The sequence below is a fragment of the Anarrhichthys ocellatus genome, unplaced genomic scaffold (assembly GCF_004355925.1).
Source record: "Anarrhichthys ocellatus isolate YVR2014 unplaced genomic scaffold, GSC_Weel_1.0 scaffold24, whole genome shotgun sequence".
Classification (NCBI taxonomy): domain Eukaryota; kingdom Metazoa; phylum Chordata; class Actinopteri; order Perciformes; family Anarhichadidae; genus Anarrhichthys; species Anarrhichthys ocellatus.
This window is the reverse complement of record NW_022280054.1, coordinates 4,812,991-4,840,094: the sequence shown is the minus strand read 5'-3', so window position 1 is coordinate 4,840,094 and position 27,104 is coordinate 4,812,991. Positions and strand designations below refer to the sequence as shown.

The 27,104-nt window shown below is 40.2% G+C and overlaps 1 protein-coding gene across 6 annotated transcripts in view; it reads left to right on the top strand.

Annotated features, from left to right (window-relative positions):
• Positions 1-27,104, top strand: part of gria4a (glutamate receptor, ionotropic, AMPA 4a) — an 86,458-nt gene that overhangs the window by 25,649 nt on the left and 33,705 nt on the right. For 5 of the 6 annotated variants that reach the window (XM_031861114.1, XM_031861113.1, XM_031861117.1 and 2 more), the window contains exons 3-10: positions 7,020-7,259; positions 10,199-10,251; positions 10,499-10,630; positions 13,158-13,211; positions 14,617-14,775; positions 18,349-18,516; positions 19,196-19,300; positions 20,172-20,282. In XM_031861114.1, the coding sequence (XP_031716974.1) occupies positions 7,020-7,259; positions 10,199-10,251; positions 10,499-10,630; positions 13,158-13,211; positions 14,617-14,775; positions 18,349-18,516; positions 19,196-19,300; positions 20,172-20,282 (1,022 nt within the window). Of the gene's footprint in view, positions 1-7,019; positions 7,260-10,198; positions 10,252-10,498; positions 10,631-13,157; positions 13,212-14,616; positions 14,776-18,348; positions 18,517-19,195; positions 19,301-20,171; positions 20,283-22,006; positions 26,785-27,104 lie in introns of those variants that run through there. The other variant, XM_031861118.1, reaches the window with a different exon arrangement.

Genomic DNA, 27,104 nt, shown 5'->3' with positions numbered 1-27,104 from the left:
GGGTGGACAGGGACAAAGAATCGGCCCGAGCCTTTTTCTTCACATTCACATTCACACATATTAAGCTTTTGTTGAGCTTTACATACATTATGACAAAATAACCTGGCGACGTTGATGCCGGTAACCAAAGCAATTCACTCAGAGAGGTAAGGGAGAGATGCTGCCAGAGGGGCTGCTCACTGAGTTTTCTCTGACCAGCAAGTTGCTAAAAGGCTCTGAAAAGTACGGCTGGTCATAAAACATTCTGGGCTGTAGCCCCGGACACCCAGGCAATTCTGCCTGAATGGTCTGTCTTTTTGTGGACCGTTATTTCTCTGCGCCACCCTTGCATTTTGTCTTATGTATTTTGCAGATGCGTTGTTTAATGAAGGCCCTGAGCATAAAGTGGGAGACGTGATTTGGCCTGCCCAGTGTCATTTAAGAATAAAATACCAATGGGCCAATCTACCTGTTTTATGGACCAGTCAGACACAAAAATGTGAGAGCATCGAAGGACAATTCCAGTCCTTTCTTATCCTTCGCTGACCTGCAGGGCAAAGTTTCCTCACATTCTCTTTCTGAACCCTTCATCATCCCATTGCTTGTGCTTTCTTTCCCTATCTCTACGTTCTCTCTGCAGTGTCTGCTTTGCAGACGTACTCTTCCTCTTGCTCTTTTTTCTCTATGTTTCTTCTTTTGTTCCCTCATTGAGTGCAACAGAAGCCCCCTTTTCCTCTACTTGAGGCAGTTTTGTGAAAGAGGGACTAGAGGCAGACAGGAGAAGGAAGCAGACAGAGGGATGAATGGCCTCATTCACAGCAAGCACACACACACAGCACAGCATACAATACACAATCACTCACAATAATCACTGCCCTGTTTATGAAGCTATTGCGGCTCAGTTATCTTGTAAACTATGTTCTGGTGGAGAGGATCAGATATGAAATCCATAAGGTGGCTGAGCTCCCCTGCTGGACTATTGATTGCCAGGCTTTATCTTTTATCTTGTCTTTATAATGCTGCTGATGAGCACACTTGAGGCCTTGTGTCAGTATTAACGTCTCAACAACTGATCATTGCACGTTGGTGTCTTTTGTTTTATGGATGCATTTTATTAAACCCGACTGAAGAATTTTAGAACATAATCTATCAATTTTAAGCTTTAATTACCATATGTCTCTGAGAGGGAAACAACAGAAATGTTTTATTCTCCAGAGGTCAATCAAAAGTCTTGGTTTGGTGCTCTCAGCTGAAAACAGTTGGCCGTTGCTTAACAAGCTCTCCTGCATGCCTTCTCATTATTGTCTGTGTTATTGAATAGTGAGCATGCTCTGTCGAAGAATGTTGATCCTCAGGCTTTTAGCTTATCATCATAACATTGCTGCTGAGGATGGATGAGTTGTTGTCTGCCTGTGTTTATCTGGGGATGAGGAGCATGTGTTAGATTGTTTCAAGTCTAAAGAAAGCAGTATTAAAAAGCAAAAATTGCTTGTAGAGATCTTCTACTTTTTTTTAAAAGAGTTATTGTAATAATGTCATAACAGGATATCCTGTAAAATAATATAAAAGCATCACATTTGCCCAAATTCCTTTTCTAACCTCTAAGGTGGTAAGGTTGTTTTTTTTCCCCCAGAAGTTGCTCCATTGGGCCATAATCTATGTTGAAGTGTAGAGGGACAAATATGAAATCCATACAGTGACTGTGCTCTCTGCCAGATAGTATCAATCTCCAAACTTTGTCTGTAGTAGTAGTTTAAGTTATATAACTTCTGTAGAGTGTTTCATTGGTAGTTTTGTCTTTTAAATTTAAGTTTAAAACACTGTTTTAAACTGAGTGAAACAATTAAAAAAAAAATGCTTATTTTAATAATAAAAAAAACACAAAACTGGTGCCCGGATGCGTCAGGCAGAGAAGCTTTTTTGGCTAATCTTGTCATGTGTTCCCCTTTTGTTTTTCATTGTTGTCATCGACAGGTTTGCCAGTAAACAGTAATGGGTGTGGTGATCCTACTGTGGCTGTGTAATGAGTATTTAGTTTTTTCTCTTGGCTGCTGCAGAGTGCAGGAGCACCTGTGACTGGCAGAAAAATATCTTCCCTGTTATCTGGAGACTCTCTGGAAAGGACCAGAAATCCCTATTATAGTATAATATTTTACCAATATAATATGAGAGAAATATCATAAACTCACTGATGAGTAGCTAAAAAAACAATGTTCATTATTAATATATGATATAATAAATTAATACTAAAACAATATAGGGGCAAAGAGGTGTAAATATACCAAAACCTTTTTGTATTTTTGTTGTACATTGTAGATCATCTGTATCCTTCACTCCTGACCTCCAGACTTGGTTTTCTGTCTGTCTTAACAATACCACTTTGAAAAGCTGAGAGCAGCTATCAAACACGAGAGACAAATAGGCAGTGTTACCCAGCAAGCAAGTACCATCCACCAAGTGAGAGCTGTGCCATTGAAATCACTCAGGTACAGAGATCTCCCCATTTTTCAACAAACTACTGTTATGCAGAAAGCCATGGGCATTTTGGAAGCAGTGGCTCAATTCCCCCCAACTTTATTGAAATATAGTGACAGTAAAATTGTATTGGAGATAAAGTGTGTAAGAGCTGGCTGCCGTTAATCATAACGTAACATAATGTACTATCAAACCAGCTTTGTTCTCAGCTATATAGTATCTGTATCTGTATCTGTACCCCTAAAGCTTTGACGGATCAACCCTGTCTCCTAGAAGTTCTGTTTGTATACTGCACCACTAATTTGCAACAGAAAATATGTTTTGGAGGATTCAACATGCCTGAATTGCATCATTCTTAACCCTGTTTCAATATATGAACTCATCGTGAGTGTTAATTTCTTCTACATTTTGAACTAATTGTGTCTGGATTAGAGTTTTAGTCATTGTAGAAACTCCACTGCTTGCTGCAGGATGCTCCACTCTTTGCTTCTCTCTGTAAAAAGATCTTTCAAAACCCCCACAATGCTGAAACACAATGAAAAAACAGGAGCGTACTTCCCCTAGAGGTTACTACCGTTAATGCCTTAAATATGAAATGTCAGTGTAAGGCACTGGGCGCTACATTTCTCTCTAATTATATAGCTCATAAAAGCTTGTTATTGGCATTTACCTTCATTCACCCTCCAGGTACCACTGTGCTGCACTGAAGGTAGCCCCGGGCAATGCCCGGAACACTATGCCTTATGGCTTTTAAACTTGTTTGTATTCCTCATTTACACAGGTGCTTCTTCTTTCTTGGCCTGTACCTGCAGGTAATGAGAGCTCACAGTATTTGTTGCGGTGTTTCTGTGGCTGTCTGGAGAACGTCTCTGCAGCGGGAGGGTTATTCAGACTAATGGGTGAGAAGCAACTGCAGCATCAGGACCGAAAGTCTGAAAGTTATTTATTGCAGGATGGGGGTGTATGCTTTTGTGTGTTCAAAATGTGTATAGATGACTATGTCTGTTATGTGTGTGTTACTTTTTATATTGTGTGCTGTGCAGTGGTAGTTAAATCAGTAGCAGAGCATCTGCTCTTGCTGTGATGTGAAATGCAAACAAGTGGCCAGTTTAGAGACGGAGGCACGATGCTAAGAGAGGTGAGGAAAGAGGGAGGGAGGGGAGACACATGAGAGACACTTGGGAAATAATACCAGAGTAAAGGGAGCTAAGCTATTTGTCCGTATAGTGTACTGATTGAGCATTATATCTTCTTCCCTGTTATGCAAATTGGACAAGATTGAATTTGAAAAACAAGAAATAAAGGGATGTGCCAAGTGTGCACATGATTGAGAGGTATTTCTAAATGCACAGAGACACAAATGAAATGAATCAAAGAGAGGCAGAGGAAGATGCAACGGTGCTGAGGCTTGATATGCTGTATAGAGTAATGCAGCTAAAGGAGGGGCGTTTTAAGGAGATACATGGAGAGGGCTGCACAGAGAAAGAGCAAGGTTTGACAGACAGAGCGAGCAATTAAGAACCCGAAAAAAGACAGGAGAGTGTACACACAAAGAAATGTAACATTATGGAGATGCTAAGAGAACAAGCGAGGGGGAGGCAAGGATGTGTAGAGGTAGAGGAAGTCCCAGGAGACCTATTGTGTGCGATGCTTTTACTGTGGTGATGATGCACCCTGCCGCTGGTCCCCTCCTCTCATTAAAGCTTTATGAAGCAAGCTTAGCACACATTTTATTACAATGACGCCACTGTCTGGCACATTCCAGCCTTGCGGCGTGATGGTGGTGGTGGTGGTGGTGGTGGACGGCATTGCAGAGAAACAAGCTCATGGAGACGTACATCAGAAAGGGAAACATGGGAATAAGAAAGGATGACAGAGTCAGAGAGGCAAAGCCAGCATCAGAAGGCATAGATTGAAAATAAGGGAAGTGAGAAGGTGAATGATAGGAGAGAACAGGGAAAGAGATAGTGGATGAATGAAGAACAAGACTTACATAGAGACTGTTGTTATGTGCTCTGGGCCTCTGTGTGTTTGGTAACAGATGTCTTGGTGTTTAAAATAGATTGTTTTGGGATTAAGGCTATCAATATGTCCTTACATTCTGATGGAAACCCGAGAGATGGGTGAAAAATATAATTTACAGACAGTGATGTCACAAACTGCTTCTAGGCCAGTAGTTTCAGTCAAGTTTTAAAAGAAATCCATCAGATGCCATGGGAGCAGCACTCCACTCTGTTACACAATAAGTCACTTCACATGTAAAGTTCCTTCGTTTTTGTTCTGCTGCTTTTTCTATATTTGCTCTGTTCCCAAAAGCAGCATATCCCAAAAACACAAATTAATTTAAAAGCACAGGAATGGCTTTGCCATAACACTGCTGTCAAATAATATCAATTGTGTGTTGATTCTTTTGTTTTCCTTAGACAGAGTCAGGACACCATTTCTATCAGCCATGAACTGCCATTATAAGTGAAGTATAATTTCCCCTGCATGTTTCAGTCTGAATGGACACATCTCACCAAACTTTCTCTGCTTGCTGTTTGCTTCAATCCTCGTCATTTCGTTGTTATTTTGAGTTTAGGTGAACATTTGCTCCTGATTTTTCCGAGCACTTATTAATGAAGTCAACTTCAGTGATTTAGTGTAAACATCTTTGTGCATTCCAGGTACTGGACTGTAAAATATAGCATCTGTCATTTAGTAGTTAATCACACACAGGCTCATCTCTTTAACCATCTCTCATGTTGTAATGTGCTCTGAAGTATCAAAGAAAACCTAGAAATGCCATCACAAAAATCTTGTAAGACAGTAAGTTTATTGACTTTGAGGATGTGACTCAGCTCCCACTGAATGACGCATGCTTGCATACGTAGTATGCTAGTTCTCTGAATTCAAGACATTTAGCTGCTGTCATAATCAGAGACTAAATCCCTGCCTTATCACCTCCTGGGTGCAGGGGCCTCGGCTTTGTTTAATTGCCACAAGCCGAAGCGTCAAAGCTGCATCTCCCTCAGTATTTACCCACAGTGAGGCTTACAGCTGATAATGGAATTATTTTGAGTCCCAGGAGGAGGGAGAGAGGGAGGAACAGAAAAGAGGAGGCAGTCATAGGGGAAGAGAGGGAGAAGAGATGACAGAAAGTGGATGGTGGAGGCTGCTAGAAAGATGATGGATGTCTTGTCTGCCTTTAAAACAAAAGAGAGGGGAAAAGGTATGAGATGAAGTGATGCGCTAGGAGATTAAAAAGGGAGAAAAGGTTACAGAGTGATAGCCGGTTGATGCCAAAAGCAAAGTCTGCAGTCCCCCTGTCTCACCATTTACTCCAGTGTGACGTATTGCAGGGTGGAGAGTGAGTTATGACGCAGGATATAGAGCTCATGCTCAAAACATGCCCGCCTGAAAGAATCTAGCTAAAGGATGAATGGGTCTGAAGAGAGAAAGGAGGGGATGAAAGAAACGGATGAAAGAAAGAGAAACATTAAAGAGTATAAAGAGAAAAAAAATGATTTGACATACTTTCAGTCACTTCACTCGCTGAGTCCTTAGAAAGTGAAGCATGTGTTTGCGTGCACATTTTGGTTGATTTGTCAGAATATGCAGGACTCTCCAACTCACACACCCAAGAGCTTTTTTTTTTGGTGTGCAAACACAGTTGTGGTCGAGCCGCATTGATGAGCGACAAACTGAAGCAGAGGAGAGATTTTTGTGGAAACGAGATAGCGGAGGACGTCGATGCTTTTCACTCTCCTCTCTTTCATGGTTGAAAGCTTCAGGGTGTTTGAAGACTGACTTGCAGTGTTGTAGTGGAAAATTACTTCACATCTGATGTGAGCTTGCGGCTCGGTCAAGGGTTTTGTATCTGTGTGTGTATGTGTGTGTCTGTGTGTGTGTGTGTGTGTGTGTGTGTGTGTGTATGCATGGGGGTTACACTGTAAGCTCCAAGCAGGTGGGGCTATTTGGCTGTAATTTCTTTAACAACTGTATAATTAGACATGCCAGTTTTGGCTAGTGGAAATGATTTTGTGACAGTCAGATTTTAGGGTATTCTGATTTCCACCCATGTCCGTGCAGAAGTGTGTGCTTATACGTTACAATAACATGTAAATGTATAGGATGTCTGAGTCTGGCAGAGAGGGATTTTTGCTTTAAGTGCCATGAATCTGTCCATGAATCATGAAAAGCTGTTTTTTTTAGAGCAAACTCAACAAGTAAAACTGATTGATGCATTTGAAGCTTCATTAGATTTTAGTCTTTAGACCAGTTAAATGTATGGTTGCTGACACACACCACTCAATGAGTGGGTCTAATTAGGTGACAGAAGCTGAGGCTGCCACTCATTAAAATGGTTGACATTTTTAAAAAATCCAGTGTGTATTTAATTAGGGAACATGTGTCTTTCTCTGTTCCACCTTCTTGTTTTTTCTTCTTGTCTGTTCATTTGCAAAGCTCTCAACTCTGTATTCGTGTTTTCTCATTTTTCTCCCCTTGTTTTCCTTCTTTCATTTCTTTCATCTGGATCCCTCCCCAACACCCCTCCCTTACCTTCAACTCCCTCCTTGCATCAGTCTGTTCTCAGTATTCAAGGGGAGTCTTCGCCATCTTTGGCCTTTACGACAAGCGCTCGGTGAACACGCTGACGTCGTTCTGTGGGGCCCTGCACATCAGCCTAGTGACGCCCAGCTTCCCCAGCGAAGGAGAGGGCCAGTTCACCCTGCAGCTCCGGCCGTCCATCAGAGGGGCATTGCTGTCACTGTTGGACCACTATGACTGGACCCAATTTGTCTTCCTCTACGACACTGACAGAGGTGAATGCACAATGACAAATGTATTAACAAGTTATATAGAGAGTTGGTGTTTCAAGATAAAAGAAAGTCACACAATTTGATAACCGTAGACTTATTTTTACCAAAATAATATCTATGTTTTGAAATGGGGTTCCATATGAACAAGTATGAACGATTCACTCGTATATTTGGACCTTGAAGTCGATTGTTCCTTTCAAAAGATAAGATAAGAAGTAAGATAAGCCTTTATTTATCCGCAGAGGGGACTTTCAGATACTAGTATATAAAATAAGAATAGAAATAAAAGGCAAATTGTTTTACAATAGCCATTAAACTCAAAACTACAAGGCAATCAGTGTACATGAAAAGTACCCACGATGAGTTTTGTACTCAAGCTAATAGATGAATTGCTGTCTCAAGTGAGGGAGTAAAGAGTACAACATAGACAATTAACGTTAGCCGCTATTAGTTACTGGCCTCGGGGATTGAGCGAGGAAATTGCATAGCTGAAGTAAGTTCAAGTTTACAATATGTTCACTTTTGTAATTCCACCAGTTGACATCAAAATGCTGCAGTACAGTCATATTGTTTTGTCAGTTGACTTCACCTCTTGCGTGTTTTCTACTCCCTTTTTATTCCTTATTGGATTTCAAGAGAAAGGTCAGAGAGGGATTTGGGGAAAGTATGCCAAATGGTCTGTAACTCAGTTGTATAGGCTGCATTCACTGTACAACAGAACAGTCCAAATGACTGTGACTGGAGTGACACTGTGTCCTTATGACGCCGCAGCTGAATTCATAAACTCTGATAACAGCAGTATCTCTGGGGTTAAATTAAATACTCAGCTACGGAAGATTAAAATTGTTTTCCAAATTAGTCTGGTTTAAAATGCTTTTTTGCATGAATAACTATTTGTTAATTTGGGCTCAGTTTGGAATGGCACAGAGAACAATATTATAATGTCATCAAGTCATATTAATCTTTTTGAAAGTCTATTTCTGGGATTATTTAACCTTAATTTAACTCCCAGTTAGTAGGCTGTGCTACTAGACCTGCACTTTCCTGATGAAAGAATACAGCTGCAGAAACAAGGGTGTAATTTGGCACTTTTCAGCAAGAAACTATAGTGTTTGGCCTCAACTCTTGCAGCGTTTAACCGGCGTCAATTTAACCACCCATCATGCAGTGCACGTAAGTTAGTGGAGCAGGCACAGCTGGAGCCCACGGCCCCTGTCCACTGTCATGGGAATGCTTGGCACGCTCTGTCTTTCTCTCTCTCTCTCTCTTTTTCTCTCTCTCACACACACACACACACACGCACGCACAGACTAAGTCCCTGCCACAGGGGGACGCAGGTCAAACATGATGCAGAGTCCCCAGACCAAGGTATAGTGGCATGTTAGGGGGGAATCTGTGAGCTGCAGATTGTGTGTGTGTGTGTGTGTGTGTGTGTGTGTGTGTGTAGTTGTGTGGGCTCTATCTGTGCCTCTGCCACCTTTCCTCTGGTCCAGGTTGTCTGGGTTAGTACCCAGGGGGAGCAGAAGGAGAAAGAGGAGGGACAAAGGTGAGCAGGAGGGACAGGTTAGGTGAGTCGAGCTGGTGGAGCTGTCAAAAAGAGACAACATAGGAAAGACAGGTGTGAGAAAAGGGAGGAGGAGACAAACAAGGTGACAGAGGAAGAGACAGGAAGAGGAGAAAGCAGAGGAGGGAGTGGAGGGAGGCAGGGGGGAGATTACAGAAATTGCAAAAAGGAGAAGTAAGAGGACAGCCAGGATGGCAAGCCTCTGGGGAGATACAGTAGCACATAACAGGAAGAGGGGTTGCAAATTGAGAGGAAGGAGGGATAAATGGAGCGGAGGATAGATGCTTAGAGTATGGGCTTGACTTGGCCAAGGCAGGGCCCTTTATTATAGGATCCCATCAGGCCCTGCTGCTGGTAATGTGCTGGAAAATGGGCAGTAACACTGTGATCTGTTTTATGCTCCCTGCTCTGCTCTGCTCCACAGACAGCCTGCTGACACACACTCACACACACACACAAACTGAGGTATGTCCACAAGCTTGCGCACAAGTTTACAAAGACATACAGCAGATTAATGTTTTTACATCCATGCAGGAATTAGAAAATACGTATAACTCACGGACAAACGTTACCCGAAACACAAACATTAATTTAGGGCACAAACTTATTTACAATATCACTTGTGAGGCTGGAAAAGTAAGAGTGATTTCACACCACTCAAAAATACACACATTTCCACACATACACGTTGTGATTACTGAGGCTTCAGATGTTCTTTTTTTGTTTTCAACTCAAGCAGTAAATAGCTGCTTCCACAAAAGTTGAAAGAAAATAGGGTTGGCACTGTTGCACCGCAGTGTGTGTGTGTGTGTGTCATTGTGTGTCATGCACACTTTGAGTGAATTGTGAGATATGTTCATATACTTTCCACAGTTCCCATTCTACTTCAGAGCTAACAGCATATTTAGAGGTTTGATAGAGATTTCAACGATCATTATGATAAAAATGCAGTATCTGTGTGCCAATATTGCAAATGACCATTAAGGTGATACTGAGTTTTCTCTCATTATTGTTATTTTTTACTCTTGTTACGACCCATCTAGACAGCTGTTCAATGTAATACACTTTAATTCATTATCACTTGTGATTCCACCTGCTGCTCATGAGATCATATTAACTTTGAAACTCATAATATCATGCCGGGAGGCATATTCAGCCTTTTCAAACTTGTACTCTATTGTGTAGAAAAAGATCTTTCCTTTCTGTGATTTGTTCCAAGCTATAAAATTGATGAATTGATTGAAGTGGCAGCGTGTTCTCCGATGAGTAGCTTTTAAATAAAAAAACATATAATTACTCCACGTCCCAATAATGACTTCTACCTACAACTTTAACTCTCCCGCTCTCTCTTTTCCTTCCCTTATTCTCTGTTGTCTAGGTTATGCAATACTGCAAGCAATTATGGAGAGAGCGGGGCAGAACGGATGGCAGGTCAGGATACACAAACACACACTTTCCTGGAAAAAGGCCAAAAAAATCACACGCAACAACACTGTTATGCGACATACATACAGTGCATGTGTAATTTACACAATCACACATTCACTGAACCAATGTTTTTGGTGTTAATTCTTCAAACACAATTGTTAACTTGCTTCTGGTTTGTATGCATGACCTTATTCCTTTGCTGTTTGTGTTTGTATGCGCATCCACGTTTCATGTGTGCATTTTAACCCAGGTGAGTGCTATCTGTGTGGAGAGCTTCAATGAGGCAGCATACCGCCGACTCTTAGAGGAGTTGGACCGACGTCAGGAGAGGAAATATGTCATTGACCTGGAGCCTGAAAGACTACAAAGCATCCTGGAACAGGTAATGGGTTCACACTTGGTTCACACAAGTGGTTTACCAAAACTTTCTTCAATACAACAACAACAACACAAAGACACATCTAAGAGATAATTTAGGTAACAGGACTGTGTGTTGAGATTGATATTCTCAGTCGTACTTACAATATAATCAAAATTACAGATAATTGGATAACTTGCTTTTTACCTTCCCCTGGCCTTCAAGAGACGCGAAGGTTGGTACATGATCATGTGACTTGTGTTATATCCTAAATGTTTCGAGGTTCTATAACTGGACTGAGTGAAAACCTGGAGACATGAGACATAAAATATGTATATTGAATAGCCTATTATGAATTTCTAATAGAAACATGTATTTGCCTATCTAAATTGGAAAACAATAATATTAAAAAACAAGATTTCTAAAGGACTCTAATCGTTATATTTCATGGTGAAATGTGCTCGTAGTGTTAGAGAGTGGAGACGGGCTAAACATGTATCTTTAAATTGCAATTAGGACAAAGTGCAGGGCACTTCGCTTGATAATAATTGTAATGCTCATCATGTTTTGTAAATGTAATTGGTAGGGTGGAAAGATTATGAAAAAATAATTGTTTAATGAATACTTAACTTAAAATTTCACTGCAAATTAAACATTGTAGATGCCAGATAGATAGTGGCTTCATATGGTTATTTATTGATATACGTGTACACGACATGGTGCATTACTAAACACTATAGTCCTTAGCTACAGTACATCACAAGATTAAAAAAAATCACTATTAGTTGCAGGCACTGCAGGCACAGGATGACATTTGACACTGATCTGGAACCTGAAGGACCCTACAGCATTTAGAATCTAGATCATAAGATACTGCTTTAATGGACGCCGCACTATAGTTTTATGTGGCACTGTTACTATCACTGAGATTACTACAGACAGTGCAGAGATTTTATCACTGACCTGGACTTAACAGCACTTAAGACTTAATGATAAGGTTCAGACACACCAACATGACACATTATTAACTTAAAACACGTAGTAAGCTTTAAAAACGTATTTAAAAACAAACCTTTTTAACAATTCAAAAAACAAAAAGTATTTCATTCCCAAATATAGTATCCCATATTGTTTGTTTCAATTGTATTACTGGTGTCTGTCTCCTTCACTCAGCTAGTTGCAACAACCCTCCTTATTCTTTCTGACATCTGGAGTGAAAACAAGATGTGAATTTTTCCCTGGAGTTCATAATGTGGAGTGAAAAATGTGACTTCCCCAACAGCTACATCAGTGTATGATTGCAGTAAACACACCATACTGTCCACTCGGATACAGATTTTGAGAACACGCACACAACACACACACGCACACACATATGAAGGCACACACTCTGAAACCTTACACTTGTCCATGTTCATTATATCATCTGTCTTGCTTGATGGTTGAGCTCTGACAGGTGGTGCAGATGTTTGTTTGTGTGTGTGCTCTTTCACTCTGGTGTCAGTGTCATCATATCGCATCACATCTGATCCTCTGTCTGCACATCTGACTAGCTCAGTGACCCTCCACCCCAACACACACACACACACACACACACACACACACACACACACACAAGCATGCACATGTATCTGTAAAATACAAACCAGCACATAATGCAAGCAAACATACACACCAGCTTTTAAATGCACATTGTCATACAAGTACACACACATGAACACACAAACATACACCAGTAGCAGCATCCCAGACAGACAGACAGTAAGACAGTTTCTTAATTGGCTTCTGTGGTTAGTGAACAGACAGACGGAGAGACTCACACTAACATACACACGCGAGTATATACAGAGACAGGCATACAGACACAAACGCACACTCTCGACACAGTGGGCTCTGTAGTGCTGGCGTTGGCAAGCGTCCCTGCACTGAGACAGAGACTGCTCTGTTTGACTGCCCCTGCCAGCTGCGTTCTGTGTGTGTTTGTGTGTGTGTGCACGTGTGTGTGTGTGTGTGTGTGTGCATCTGTATGTGTCACTACCTAGCTGTTGATGTGTGGAGGACAGAGATGGAAAGAAAATTATGTGAGCCATTTATTAATGAAGTTTTAGGCACCATGTTAATATGAAGATTCTCATTCCTCCTATCACAATGTGTGCTATTTCACAATGACAAAAAAAACATTACAGATTCCAGTGCTGGGCAGGATTTCACTTTCAACTTAACCAGTGTAGAGTCTGAGACAGCATGGTACCAAGGACAAGTGCAGTCCTTAGAGGCTCACTGCTCCCTCTGCTTTTAATCAGTATAAGAATATAACCACAGCCACAGATGGTAGGGAGTCTCCTTTATCTGTAGTATGACTCCCCTGCCCTTCTCTCTAAAACTGATTTCAACCAACTTTAACTTCTCTAGCTAGTTCGTTCAATGACTTGTGAGTGAATTGTGAATCCTACAGTACGCTCCCTGGTTTGCCACACCACATGCATTGTCAATAGATAGCAAATAAATGATGTATTGTTTCTCTCTCTCTCTGTTTTTTTTTTCTTTTCAGGCTGTAAGTGTGGGGAAACATGTGAAAGGTTACCATTACATCGTAGCAAACCTGGTAAGAGCTCCAAATGGCATTGCTTGTCCTTGGCTGTTATTTTGCAAAATGTTGTTTGGAGAATGTTGGTTTAGTGTCTTGTCTGAATAGACTACATGAAGATAATTCCCTTTTATTTAAGATTTGGCAAACAGACACAAACATTAACAAGACAAATTTGAATCACCCATGACACTCAACGGCTGCGTGTTTTAGGCCAACATCATGAGACACATGTGTTACTGACCCCTACTCTGTCATTCAGCTTGTTCGAAATTATTAGCAGAAAAAAAAAAAAAACACCATGTTTGCCATGTTCCGCATTGATCTTTACAAATTCGCACTAAGTTGTCCTTTTTTTCCTTCCACTTCAAAATGAATACATTTTCGTCTTTCCTCAACAAAGTCAGAGCTGCAGGTAGCCGCCAGAACTTGCATCAGTAAATGAAGTATTGCTTCAACCTTAATCCCTGAAATCTGTTCCACAGCAGTTCTCTCTGGGATGGTGAGAAAGGGTCCAGTGAGCTCAGGTCAAGTGAGATAGGCTTTTAGCAATTAGCATCCATCAACCCAGGATAACCCTCACATCTTTTTACACTCTAAATGTGTCTTTGGCCTGTTCCCAAATGGATCCCTCTCCACAACCACTTTACTATGAAGGGTCACTGTGCATGAAGTCACACTCTCAGCTGTAGAAGCCACTCCACATTAAATAGATATAAATAATCAGTTAAACTCATGGAAGTATGACTTGTTAGCAAAGGTCACCACACTGTGTCGGAGGAGTTTGTCGAAATACCCAGTGGCAATTGGGGGGTCCCACCTAACCTGGTAATCCAGTGTTACACGGTGCTGAATTCTTACACAGACTCAAAACGCAATGAAGGTCAACAAGATTTCATGGTTGCAAGCCAAGACAATCAACTAGGCTGTACACACTTTGCACACACATTACCAAGGCGAATGCTGTTAACAATAAGGCCCTCACACAACCACACAAACACGCAACAACTATATGCCCTGCAACAGAATCCACACAGCGCACTCGCCTCTGTCTTTCCAACCCGAAAACTCGCTGTACAACTTTAACCTTTCACAACTTTTACATCACGGAGCATTTGCAACAGCGCCACCCATGGAAGAAGACCACAATGTTTTTCTCTGTATTTATATTTGAAAATAAAGATTTTGCAGTTCGAATGTTGGATACTGCTGGAAGATTTTTAGTGACAAATTATTTTTTAAAGATTCCCCCCCCCCCCCCCCCCAAAAAAAACAAATGTTTGCTGGTGAGGCTATGGGGGGGGGTCAATCAAGGGGTCTCGGACTCCCCTGAGACTCCCTGTATTTTGCACTCTGTTCTTCCTGTGCTTGCATTGGCCCTTATTTCACTTTGTCTTTCCATCTCTCTTTCTCTCTCTCTCAGGGATTTAAGGACATATCTCTGGAGCGGTTCATGCATGGCGGCGCCAATGTGACTGGTTTCCAGCTGGTGGACTTCAGCAGGCCTATTGTTATTAAACTGATGCAGCGTTGGAACAAACTGGATCAGAGAGAGTACCCTGGATCTGAAAGCCCACCTAAGGTGATAAAAATGCACTGTCCCATCCTTAAATATAAGGATTGGAAAGAGCTTCCCCAACTCTAACAAATGTAATTTGAAATAGTTGCAATAAGCGGTTTTGGTTGGGAAAATGTCCTTATTCTACCTTGGCTGCTTTATTCATGAAAATGCAGAACTTCACTTTACTTCAGAAAAAGGTATTTTCCACCATATCACATTGTCAGTACATCTACATATACAGCAGAACAATTTTCACAGCTACACACAGTCCGGACTCCGTTTAAATGTTACATTGCATGAAAACGGTCATATGGTTACTTTAAGAGGCAATTTGGCCTTGTGCGCTCTGATTAATTTGTTGTGCAGTTAACACATCAGTCATAATTTTGCTTTAATGAAAACTCACCTCCTGGCATTTGCTCATAAGTGTTCTTGACCACTCTTTTCAAAGAAGGGAATAAAAAGCTTTAAAAATGTCCGTCTTTTCTTTTTTTAAAGTGCTGTGTGGCTGTCCTAGTTTATGCCAATGTGAAGGTTACTATATTTAGATTTCTAAAAGGAACTGATTCATATTTGGAAAAGCAACTGATAGATATTATTTAAGGATGGAATTTGATGTGGTGGTATGTCCCTGACCCATCCGCCTGCTCCAAAGCAGAAACACTCAACACGCGTCTTTTGACCGAGTACTGACACGCAGCACATTGCGTTTGATTTGTGTATATATTAACTGGAAATATGTCCACCTACCTATTAAAAAGTCATCATATTGCAGCTATCTGTCCAGTCCTCTTTGACTCACACCCACATGCAGTCACTCTCAGAGGACACGCACACAATTTAGTTATGATATGAGTCTTAAAACGCTGCGACTTTGTGTTGATGGTTATGTTCTTTTATTGTTGGGATGTCATTTTTCACCCAAGGACCAGTGTCAACTGGCTAATCATGGCTCTCAGATTTACCTGATGAATTTTCATTAGTGGATGTCAGCTGCATCAATCGACCCGTTTACACAACAGTTGGTTTGTTAATGGAAATAAACTTATTGTAAATTTTTGTGACAAATAGATACAGTGAATTTTGTATATGCTTACAAAATATAGGTAAACACAACTGCAAGTGTTCTGATCTTTCAGAAATTTGTGAACATATTTGATTAGGTGCATTCAAAGGTTCTCTTCCCAAAATGTCGTTTTACCTCTGACTTTTGCAAAGAACTAAACCAGATTTTAATGATTTAACACAATAACACAAAACCAGGTATCTCTAGTTACAACAGATGCTTCCAAAGTGCTTCAGGCTAATTGGTGCTGTGTAAAAACTGAGCTCAGTTAGCCTTGGGCCAACTCATAGCCTCAGGCCAAGTAGTCTAATCATGTGCAGTGTAAAAATCACTATGCAGACATGTCCCTTTCACAATGAAGAATGGATTTTGAGCTAGCTGCTTTTGGCCATCAATCAAAATCTCTTAACCTAGTGTTTCTCAACTCTGCAGTGCCTGTAAATGTGTCAAAGTATAAAGGATATCTTCAGTTATATCTCAATATTCTTTCATGATTATTATTGTAGCTTCTGTGTGAAAAGTTGCACGTGCTTTCTTTTGTCGGCTGAGGCTCTGGGGTAGAGCTGCTTGTCCTTTAATGTTGGTGGTTTGAACCTCAATTCCTAATATTGAAGTGTGCTTGAGGGAGACACTGAACCACGAGATGCTCCACTGCTCTTAAGTGCTTAGGATAGTTAATTGTAAAGGTCAAATTTTGCATATGTAATGTATGTGACAATTGAATCAAAGAGTTTTATTGCATACATCATTTATAAATCTGGTTCTTGGTATTGGTGGAGTAAACTCGTACTAGTCTATTTGAGAATGCTCGTTCAGTTTTCTCTGTTTTGTCTTGCTGGATTTTCCCTGAACTTGGAGGTTTGAAATGATCCTAAAAAAAATATCCAGAATTAGGCGTTTTTTTCCAAAACCAATACTGTTTTCTATGTGACCCCAAGGTGTTTCTATCTTACTTGTGAGAGAAACAAAAAAACAGTATGCTATCTGGTTCAGTTTTGTTGTTTTGTTTCTCCTGGGTTTGGAGTCTACAGTCATCATATGTCAGTTGCACGCCTAAAGGCTTCTTTAGTTTCAAAGGGGAGAGATGAAATGAGGATAACATGGTTGTGCAGCCTTCCATGCCTTGTGGGATGCAAATCAAGAGACGTCAGTAAGAGAGTAAACTATACCTGCAGAGGCTTGGAGAGCATCGGCTGAGTCTCTCAGCTGACGTCCCTCTTTCCTCACATTTTCATCTCACCACTCGTTTCCGCCGTGATGTGAAGGCAGCCCGCTGTGTGTTTGACTGCCTCTGTCTGTGTGTTGGCTGGGTGGGTTTGTTGCTGCTGAGTGTGTGGTAATGTTCCCCACTGTGTGTTACTTATAATGAATTTGTCAAACAATCTGTCAAGATCACCACTACTTTCAAGAGTTTCATCAGAGAAGAGATAATAGTATCTCTTACCCTTTCACTTTTCATTACTCACTGCAACGTTTCAAATGTCCTTTAAAATATTTACTTAAGATCACTTCTTAAGGGCCACATCGTATTTTAGAATATAATGAAACCACATTCATAAATCCTGGGAATCTTTATCTTGCCATCAAAGGGAAATTCCTAACAAAGTGGATTCAATTATCAGATAAACAATATTAAACAGATGTTATGTCATTGTAATGGCCCAGCGACTGTATTTGAAAAAGCCTGTCTAAAACTGGCACATTTACAGTGATGCTGATTGATGTTTACTGGTGTTAACTGTGGAAGTCAAATAAAAGTCATCGCGATAGACTGAGGCACAGGTCAGCGTGTTTGCATGGTGGTAAGGTTGGTTACAGGGATTTAAGATGGTCTGAGGTCTGATGCAGTGATACAGCTGTTGTCTAAGATCAAATTGGTTCTCTTTTTAGGAATAAATCACATTGGCCCGGCAACATTAGCGTATTCTACTTTGGCTTGGTGAATAACAGAAAGCATCTATTCAAAGAGTTTGTTGTGTATCTTAACTCATGGAGTCTTGCAGAGTGAACCCATCACTGAAAAGAAAATGTGGATGCTTCTTGTGTTAAAAAGCTGTGACTCTGTGATTGTTCATTGTAATTCACAGACTAAAAGAAACATATAAATAAATGTTTTGTGATGTTGTTTAAATCAGTAGATTGTGTAAAAACAGGAGTAAAACGGGCCAATATTCATGATTATGTAAATTTTAAAAATGATTCATGTCGTTTAATATTCTAGACACAACAAACACTAAATAATGTACTGTACTTCAGTCTTTAATTTAAACTTGGATGTAGGTACGGATCAGCTTTATTTGGTAAAAAGCTATTTTAAGCCCTGGATTCCCCCTGAGTAAAACAGGGTCTCGTTATGTTTGTTTCAGGAGACATTTTAATGCTTGAGATTTAACTGTATGACGGGATGTATTTCTGTAATACTGCGTACTAACGAAGAAGAGGTATTTATCTACATGGCAATTTCTATGTTTGAAACTTGTCACAATGATAACATTTCTCTTGTCTTCATGCTTTCCTCCATCCTTCAGTACACCTCATCTCTAACGTATGACGGCGTCCTTGTGATGGCCGAGGCCTTCCGCACCCTTCGCCGTCAGAAAATTGATATCAGTCGCCGCGGCAACGCTGGCGACTGCCTGGCCAATCCAGCTGCTCCCTGGAACCAAGGAATAGATATGGAGCGTGCACTCAAACAGGTTGGCGCAAGTTTGATGTTGTGTGGACAGGTTGCGAAACGTTTAGACAGATGTTCACAAGCATGCACAAGAGAAATCCATGAGCGCATTTATGTATTTTAAACTCTTGTTGGGACTTTGATGGAGTCCCCATCAGAATCCACACACACTTAACACGCAAACTTGTATTGCTATACTTGTGGGGACATTGTCGTGACCTCCATTCACTGCTCAGGTACCTACTCTAACATTGATAATAAGCACTATCCACCTCAACCCAGTATTTATTCTAACCTTAGCTCAAAGATAGGCTACTTGTTAACCTTGTTGGAACAGAAGTTTTGATCACTGACTATTCATATTATTTTTGGAGAGAATAAATCCTTGATGCTACATATGATTAAGTTAGAATCCTCACATTTTTCAAAAAAATCAAACCCCATTTTGGATAATACTCATGGTCACCCTTTTTTCTGAAATCACCATTCAATATACTTGCATTCTATATAACAGTTTTCATTTTTTAGTGGGCGTGTCCTCCATTCCCGCACTGGATTCTGGTTGCCTAGCTAAGCACAAGGGATGGACAGGAAATGATGCATGCATGCAATCCAGTGTTACTGTTTGTAATATCATCTCATAGATATTAGCCTCACTGCTTACTGTTAGTTTTTGGCTGGTTTTCTTGTTCTGAATGCAGGTGCGTATTCAGGGCCTGACTGGAAACATTCAGTTTGATCACTACGGTCGGAGGGTCAACTATACCATGGACGTATTTGAGCTAAAGAGCAACGGACCTCGCAAGGTAGGCTGTCCTCATGGCTTAGAAACAATAACAAACAGCACTTTGAATTTGTCCATGGAACAACATAAAAAACATACCAAAGCCAACATATTCCATTCAGTTTCTGTCATTTATTTTCAGGCTGTAGTGCTGAAAAGCAATGTCAAAACAACTGCATGTAAAATTGAAGGAAAGCTCCCTTTAATCACCACTGACAGGACATACACTTACTGTTATTGTTAAAGGATAATAACTGTAGTTTATATTCTGTGCTGCATATTTCTTGTTTTATTCATCATGATTGTGAATTGTGTAATTAATTCATTTACAGCGTAATTATCTGCAGAATTCTTAATTAATAACTGTCGCACTGCAGCTGAACCATCACGGCTTGAGTCTTAATATCTTTTTGGAGTGTACATTCGGGAGCAGCTCCCAGTCAAACTTGGGGTAGATAAAACTCTACAGTGACATAAATAAGGAAAGTTTGAACATAACCCTTATTTGTAATAGCAAAAAGTTGGAAGACAAGGCTTAGGTTGCAGCTGCTCATAATATCTCTTTTACTGGAAAAAAAATCATACATGTAGCGCCTTTAATAACGAAATAACATCATGTTCCAGCTTCTCAATTGTTCCTTTGACAGCGATGTGTGTTCATTGAAAGTTTCTGCCTCACACTCAATATCTCTCAATATCTTCTACAGTTCCAATGGGAAATCTGCTGCAGCGCGCTCATTCTGTTGGCTCATTTCTTTTTATTTCTTTCTCTCCGTCTCACATAGGTTCCATTTCTTTATATATATTGTGCTATGAAGACTGATTGATTGAATGATATTTTTTCGTTTTATCACTTATTATCTCTCTCTCTCTTATCACTCTGTTTCTCTCAGATTGGCTACTGGAACGACATAGACAAACTTGTGTTGGTCCAGAATGATAATACTCTGTCCAATGACAGCACGGCGATGGAGAACCGCACAGTAGTCGTGACAACTATCATGGTAATGTACCCTCAGACTGCTTTTATTTCTGCATAATTTGGGTGCTGTTTGGGATTTGTTTGAAGCTGTCCTTCAACACACAACAATCTTTCCAATTCCACAACTTAATTTCACCAAAACCTTGCACTCACCTGATTTCCCACCTCACATCTGCTTCATGTAAAGGCTTAAAGTTTACGGAGAAGCAAGATTAGAGCAAATGTCAAATCAGGTCCACAGCAGGTGATTAATAACCGATGTTAGACGTGCTAAATAAGAAAAATAAGATCAGGTGCGCAGCATGAATGTGGTTAAACAGCACTAGATAATGACCAATGTGTTACAGGCATGGCTTTGCTTCTGCACTACGGTGGTTCCAAACAAGGGGTTCCAAGACGCATTTAAGGGGTCACAAGATGATTGACAGTACAGAAAAAAAATGTTTTCTAATAGTTGCCTAATAGGATACAGAAAGCCAGGGGATGAAGTACTTTGAGTGGATGCTATGTGGCAGAGTTTTGTTAATGTCCAAGAAAAAACAGGTTGGAGCAGGATGAGCACAGAGCACAGCCAGGAGGGAGTGGCACTTATCCAGCTGGAAGATTACATTAATGTCTCATTAGTAGGCAAATCTAAAACTGACCTCAGATCACCATTTAGAAGTGACCTCAGTCCAGACTACTCGAATGGCTTTCTCATAGACACCAGTCTGCAGCCCAGTATAATTACTCCTCTTTCTTACACAAACACGGATAAAGGATGGCTAATCGGTGGATTTGTGCACATCCTCTGCTTACATTTGATTTCACTTCACCCATCTGCAGCCTTTTTATGGTGGCCATCCCCTTCCTGTAAATGCAATCAGTCTAATTCAATTGGGCATGCAAAATGATGCAAGGGAAAGCAACTCAAAAGACTAATTTCAGCCCTGTGATAAAACAAGCCACAGATGCGTGAGCTTTGGCAATTCAGCACTTTGTCTTAAGCCACTTCGCTTCATCCAGCAAACTGCTAAGTATGACCAAAATATCTGTCGTTGTACTGTAGTGCTTGCGATACAAATACCTTCAACGATTTGATAACAGGGTGAAAGTCTACACCCTCTGGCCAGGAGTGGTACTGGCCAGTCAGGTCTGCACTGAGGAAAAAAAACACACACGCTGCAGGAAAGTGTTCAGAAAAAGGAATTCAGCTGGACTAAATGTCCACAGCGACTGACACGCCTTCAGACATGCACACTTCAACTGGCAATGTGTTAAGCCGCAGTGGGTAGTGCCTTTAGCCAGGCCCAAGACAAGCAAATAAAAATACATCAACACAATCAAATAAATTAAAGGGCAAGTTATTTTTTTCTGTGGCAAAATTTGTAAATGTTAATATATGTTAATATAACATTACTGTTAGAATATATCATAAATATATATAATTGTATTCATTTTGTGTGTTTGAAAAAGAGGTTAGTGTCTAAAACAGAGTTCGGCATTACTGCAGTTGTCTGTTCCCTCCCTATTTCTTCCCACCCGTGTCTGTCTGTCATCTGATTGTTTCCCACCTCACTATCCCCTCTTTCTCCCTCCCTCTCTCTAACTGTGTCTTGCTGTCTTTCATTAACTCCACTCATCTCATCAACCCCCATGCCCCTCGTTTTTACCTCCATGCCTACCCCCGCCTGCATATTTCTCTGTGGATGGTGACCTCAGCAGGCCTTGGCTAACCTTAGCTCAGCCACCTCCTCCTCTTTGCAGCCTCTGATGATGAGGAAGCCTCTGCTGCGACACTGATGCCGGGTCTGCAGACAGAGCGACAGACAGACACACAGACTCACCTGAGTCGCAAACCCTCGGGAAAGACAGAGGACAGACTGATTTACTGAATGTCTCTAAAGCTCTGTACAAAGACTCAGTGTGCTCTAGTTTTGCTTTGTCATGGTGGCTTTTGTCTTTACGTGTATTTTGTTTAAATGGGGATTTTCTTTGTTTGTTCTGAAATTATTTCTTTAAGTAGTTTGCCCTGCATTAAAACAGAAGAAATGGCAAAGAGGGACAGATGAGAAGAACACGGCCACCATGTTTTGAGCCTGCAAGGCACTGGGATGCCTTTCTCGCTGTGCTCCTCATGACAATGGCTACAGTCGGATGGATACTGTGGCTGCTGTCAAGATTTGACACTTGGCTGCACAAAATCACCAGACCATCAGACAGCCCTGTTAATTCAGATTCTTTTCACTCCTTTCGAGGACACAACAATCACCAGCACCATCTCTGCTACACTGCAGAGAACCTGCAGGAAGAAATGCCTCACCAAAATGCATCATTTGTTCTATTTCTCTCGATACTTTTGTTTTGTTTTTGGAGGAGAGTGATACATGGACAGATCTTTGTGCCAGTGTATTTTGGCGCCCCTCACCTTGTGATACTATACTCTCCCTCCATCTTCATCTTTCTGCTCCGTCACTCTGTAAAACTACTCAGTCATGCTCACTCAGCCAACTTTCCTCTACTGTGTTCCAGTGAGAGCTCTACACACCACCTGAATGTAAAGGAATTCAACACCAGGGGTGCTTGACTGAAGCACAAGAGATCCCCACACATCACATTGTAATGGTGCCATTTTAAATGTTTTGACTTGTCTAAGTTTCACACTACCATTGTAGCAAAGTGCATTAATGGGGGGATTGATTGTTAAGCCTGTTGACATTTACTTCACTTGTTAACACAGTCCCTGAGGAATTCACAATTTCTTGTTTATGCCTTTTGATTTTGCCTTAATTAATTGCAGCATACTGTACAAAATGCTCCTTTAGTGATTTGAATGTTTAATTGGCTTTAATATAATATTTCGATATAATAGATTTTCTGACTTCTAATCGATTACATTTGTCTTCAAATATATGTCTTTTGATGGATGAATTATTACTAAAAGGTGTAGCACATCCAGCTTCAAAACAAAACTGTAGAGTCCGCTCACTGTTAGATTGTTCTCCAATAGCGTGTTTATGAATGAAACGTCAATGTTGCTTTCCCACAAGGCTCCTCGTCAGGATGCAGGACACTCATATATAGAGCTGAAGATGGGAAATTGTCATTAGGGGGTACATTATTTATGTAATAGTATAAAGTAGGCCAACTTTCATAAACAGAAGAGAAAATATGAAAGCTTCTGAAATATTGGCTTTGGAAAAATATGTTGAACCGAACTGAATGCCGTTGTCTGACTGAACGGGTGGCGGTTGAATTATTAGCTAGACAGACAACAAGGCTTGTTTTTGGCAGGCTGGTTAGTTACCTGGTGGACTCAGCAGCTCACAGTCTTTGTGTCTGGCTGACTTACTGTGAAAAGCTTTTTAACTGGCAGGTTGTCTGGTGACAGACGATTGGCATTGTGACTAACAGTCTGGATACTGACTGACTAACTGGTCATTTGTTTACTGGTGGACAGACTGCTGAACGGCCTTGCTCGCTTTATGGTGGAATTGCTGCAAGATAATCCTACTGGCTCACTGGCCAAATATGTGACTGGATAGATGATTATGTACGATAATTGCAATACTAAATGAATGAATGAAGTGATTGACCGATTGACTGACTGCTTGGCTTACTTCTTTGGCCATCTGAAAGGATGGCTAGTCGGCTTTTTTAACGTCTCAGTGGTTGGATAACTTTTTACGTCTGGCGAAAGTCTGGCTCTTTAGATGCTGAACTGATTGTGCGTCCAGATGGCAGCCTGAATCAATGATGGAACAGTTAGGTGACTGTCCAGTCGGGTGCCTGTCTTTTTCACTGGCTGGCTAACTGGTTTACATAGCAAGTCCTGTCTGCCTTTTTGGCTCTGGTGTGAAGTGCTTCATGTCTTATCAGCACCAACCATTTGCTTCTACAAAGCTCTTCTCCCTCTTTTCCCCCCACCCGTTTTCCCTCTTTATGTCTGTGTTTTCAGTCTTTCTTCTGTCTTGCTTTCCTCCTCTTTTGCTCTAAATTTTTTCACATTGTCATATTCCTCTTCCATTTTATCTTTCCTTCACACTCCCTTCTTCTGTACCTATTTATCTTCTCTCCTCACTGAAGCTATCTGTTTGTATTCTGATCTGCTCCTTCATCTTTCTTTTGTAGTTTCATGCAGCCAACACATCCCACATCCCTCTCTTCATCCCCATGTCCAAGCTCTCTTTCAACCTCCTGATCGGCATTAGCATTATTACCTTCACACCAAGACAAAGGCATCTGGGGCAAACTGATAACAAACCTTGAGGAGGCTTTAAAGTGAAACAGTGCCATACAGTGTGCATCTGTATGTGTGTGTGTTTATTTGTAGTTTCTGTTCATGTGTAGTTGCTTACATGATACTAAATTAATTAGCCTGTTCTCATTTCAAACACTTGACCTTCTAACATGATAAACAGGGCAATTTGATGGAGGAGGCAACTGAGATGGTTGCATACTCCTTGTCAGCACAAATTAAGTAAATGGTTTCCCTTGAGATTTGATGATTGAAGATGAAAAGTGAAGCAAAACAGCCTTCTTACATTTTTTAAGTGGGGTGTCACTGATGATACAATCTCCTGATGTGGGACACTTTATACAAATAAATAAATAAATATATTAAAGGCAAAGTTCAACATTTTGGAAAATACGTACATGTCTTTCAGGGTGTTCATTGACAAGATTGATACGACTCTCATATCTGTCCATTTGACATGTCGCCGGGGCCAGCAGCCAGTTAGCTTAGCATATCATAAAGACTGGAAACAGTCTTTATGATATAGCTTTGCTCTATCTAAATGCAAAAAAAAAATCAAATGCACTCATTAACATGTCCCGTGTCTTATACCATCTCATTTAATCAAAATGTAAATAATGAAAACATGGGTATTTCTTCCCAGACCATGGCTTTGAGCAGTGACTTCCTGAAGCGTCCACTGGTTGCCTGCAACCTCACGGTGACAACAAGACTCTAACGAGATAGTCATTGTGCTAAGCTAAGCAAACCTTCTCCTGGCTGTAGCTTCAAATGTCACAGACAGATATGAGAGTGGCATCAATCGTCTCATCTAACTCTAAACAAGAAAGCAAATAAACATATTTCCCAAAAATGTCTCTAAATGAGAAATGCTGAATTAATTAACAATGAATAAGATTATTGTATGTCATCCTTTGTTGTGTCCATTAGATGAGATAGATGGAATAATAATTTCTGTCCAGTTTGGCCCAAAGTTTCTATTTTGGTGCGTTCAGATTCTTGAATTTGTGTTTCAGTGTATCTGAAACAGGTCTGCCAAGTACTACAGCTTGTAATGAATATAATCATGTCCATCTGGCTACAGCATTATCATCATTCGTTATTTTTAAATTACTTGAAAATATCCCAAGCTAAATATTCCCTTATTGTCATTGTTACTTTCATTTTGCATGCAACAAACAGGCAATTCTGTATCATTCACCAGATGTCTTCTTAAAGCGCGTTTCCTCACAAACTTCAATGTCAAATTGTTGTCAATACGTTTTCGATTATCTGGGCAGTTAATATCACACCAGGCTGGTAAACCATCAAGTTTATGATGCAAAGCAACACATATTGAATTAAAAACAATAACACAGCAAGATGATTGTAAAAACTGTAGATTTCGATATAAGCAGTAATTAGGCTACAGCTATGAATCACACTGGTATTGTATTTTTATATTGTTTAGCTCACATCGTCATACCCTCTAGTCTTTATCCTGCTACAGTACAGAGCAGTCCTCGTGGCTGTGTTGATCTGTCTGAGAGAATTCACTTGAAACTGTGTGCTGTTCATTAATATTATGATTCATGTTGAGTCAATGGAAGTCGCGCCCCAGGACATGCTAATGTCCTTGATAATGATATTTTAGGGGAAATATTTTTGTATGTTCTGACATTGAACACAATGGGGCAAATGATTGTATTTGATGATGATGGTAATGATGATGATGATGATGATGATGAAGTGTTGTTGATCAAAAGTGTCTTATTTTTATGGCTGGTTTTGGAAGAAGTGTATTTTGTTTTAAGAAATATTATACTGATGACTGAATAATGGTTTGTTAGAAATGTGATGCTCAGGCTGTTTTTGATGGTTTTAAAATGCGTTTGTTTCTCAACCTTTTTGTCAATTTGACATTATCTTTATTAATTCGCATGAGTGTGAATTGATGTTCAATATTAATGTTAAATGTGGTTTATGCACACAGAAATGGACACGCACATCCCAAAGAAAATTGTGACATTTTCAATCTTGCAAACTATTTAACAGGAAAAAAACTAAGCATGCTAACATGCTCATCATATCTATGATAGCATGTTGATGTTTAGCAGGTATAATTACCATGTTCTCCATATTAGTATTAGCATGCTAACCTTCTTCTACAAGTTTGAATAACCATAACTGAAAAATGATAAAAAATGATTTCTCCCTATTTTACTTTTCAGTCATACACAAGTACAAAAGTAAATAGTTATATTTCAAGCTCTTTGTTTATTAAAGAGAAAGAGGATTCATCTATAAATCCAGCTTCCCTTTGTAGGTTTTGTTTGTACAGTTCAGTTTCCATTGTAAGATTTATTTTTATCCCCTGCCTGCCTTCTTCTGATCTAGATCTAGATCATTTTCTTCAAATGGTATTCAATTTCCCAGATTGACGATCGCTCCCTCCGCATCTGTGTCAGAGGGATTATGTTGCTCAGTTGACCCCTTTTAAAAGATGTCTTGAATCTTATGTGAACTATGCTTGTTTTCAATATGAATCAATTTCCTTACTGAGGAATTCAATCCAAAACATGTTATCATCTTTTATTGTGTTTCGTGATCTTTATAAACCATTTCATA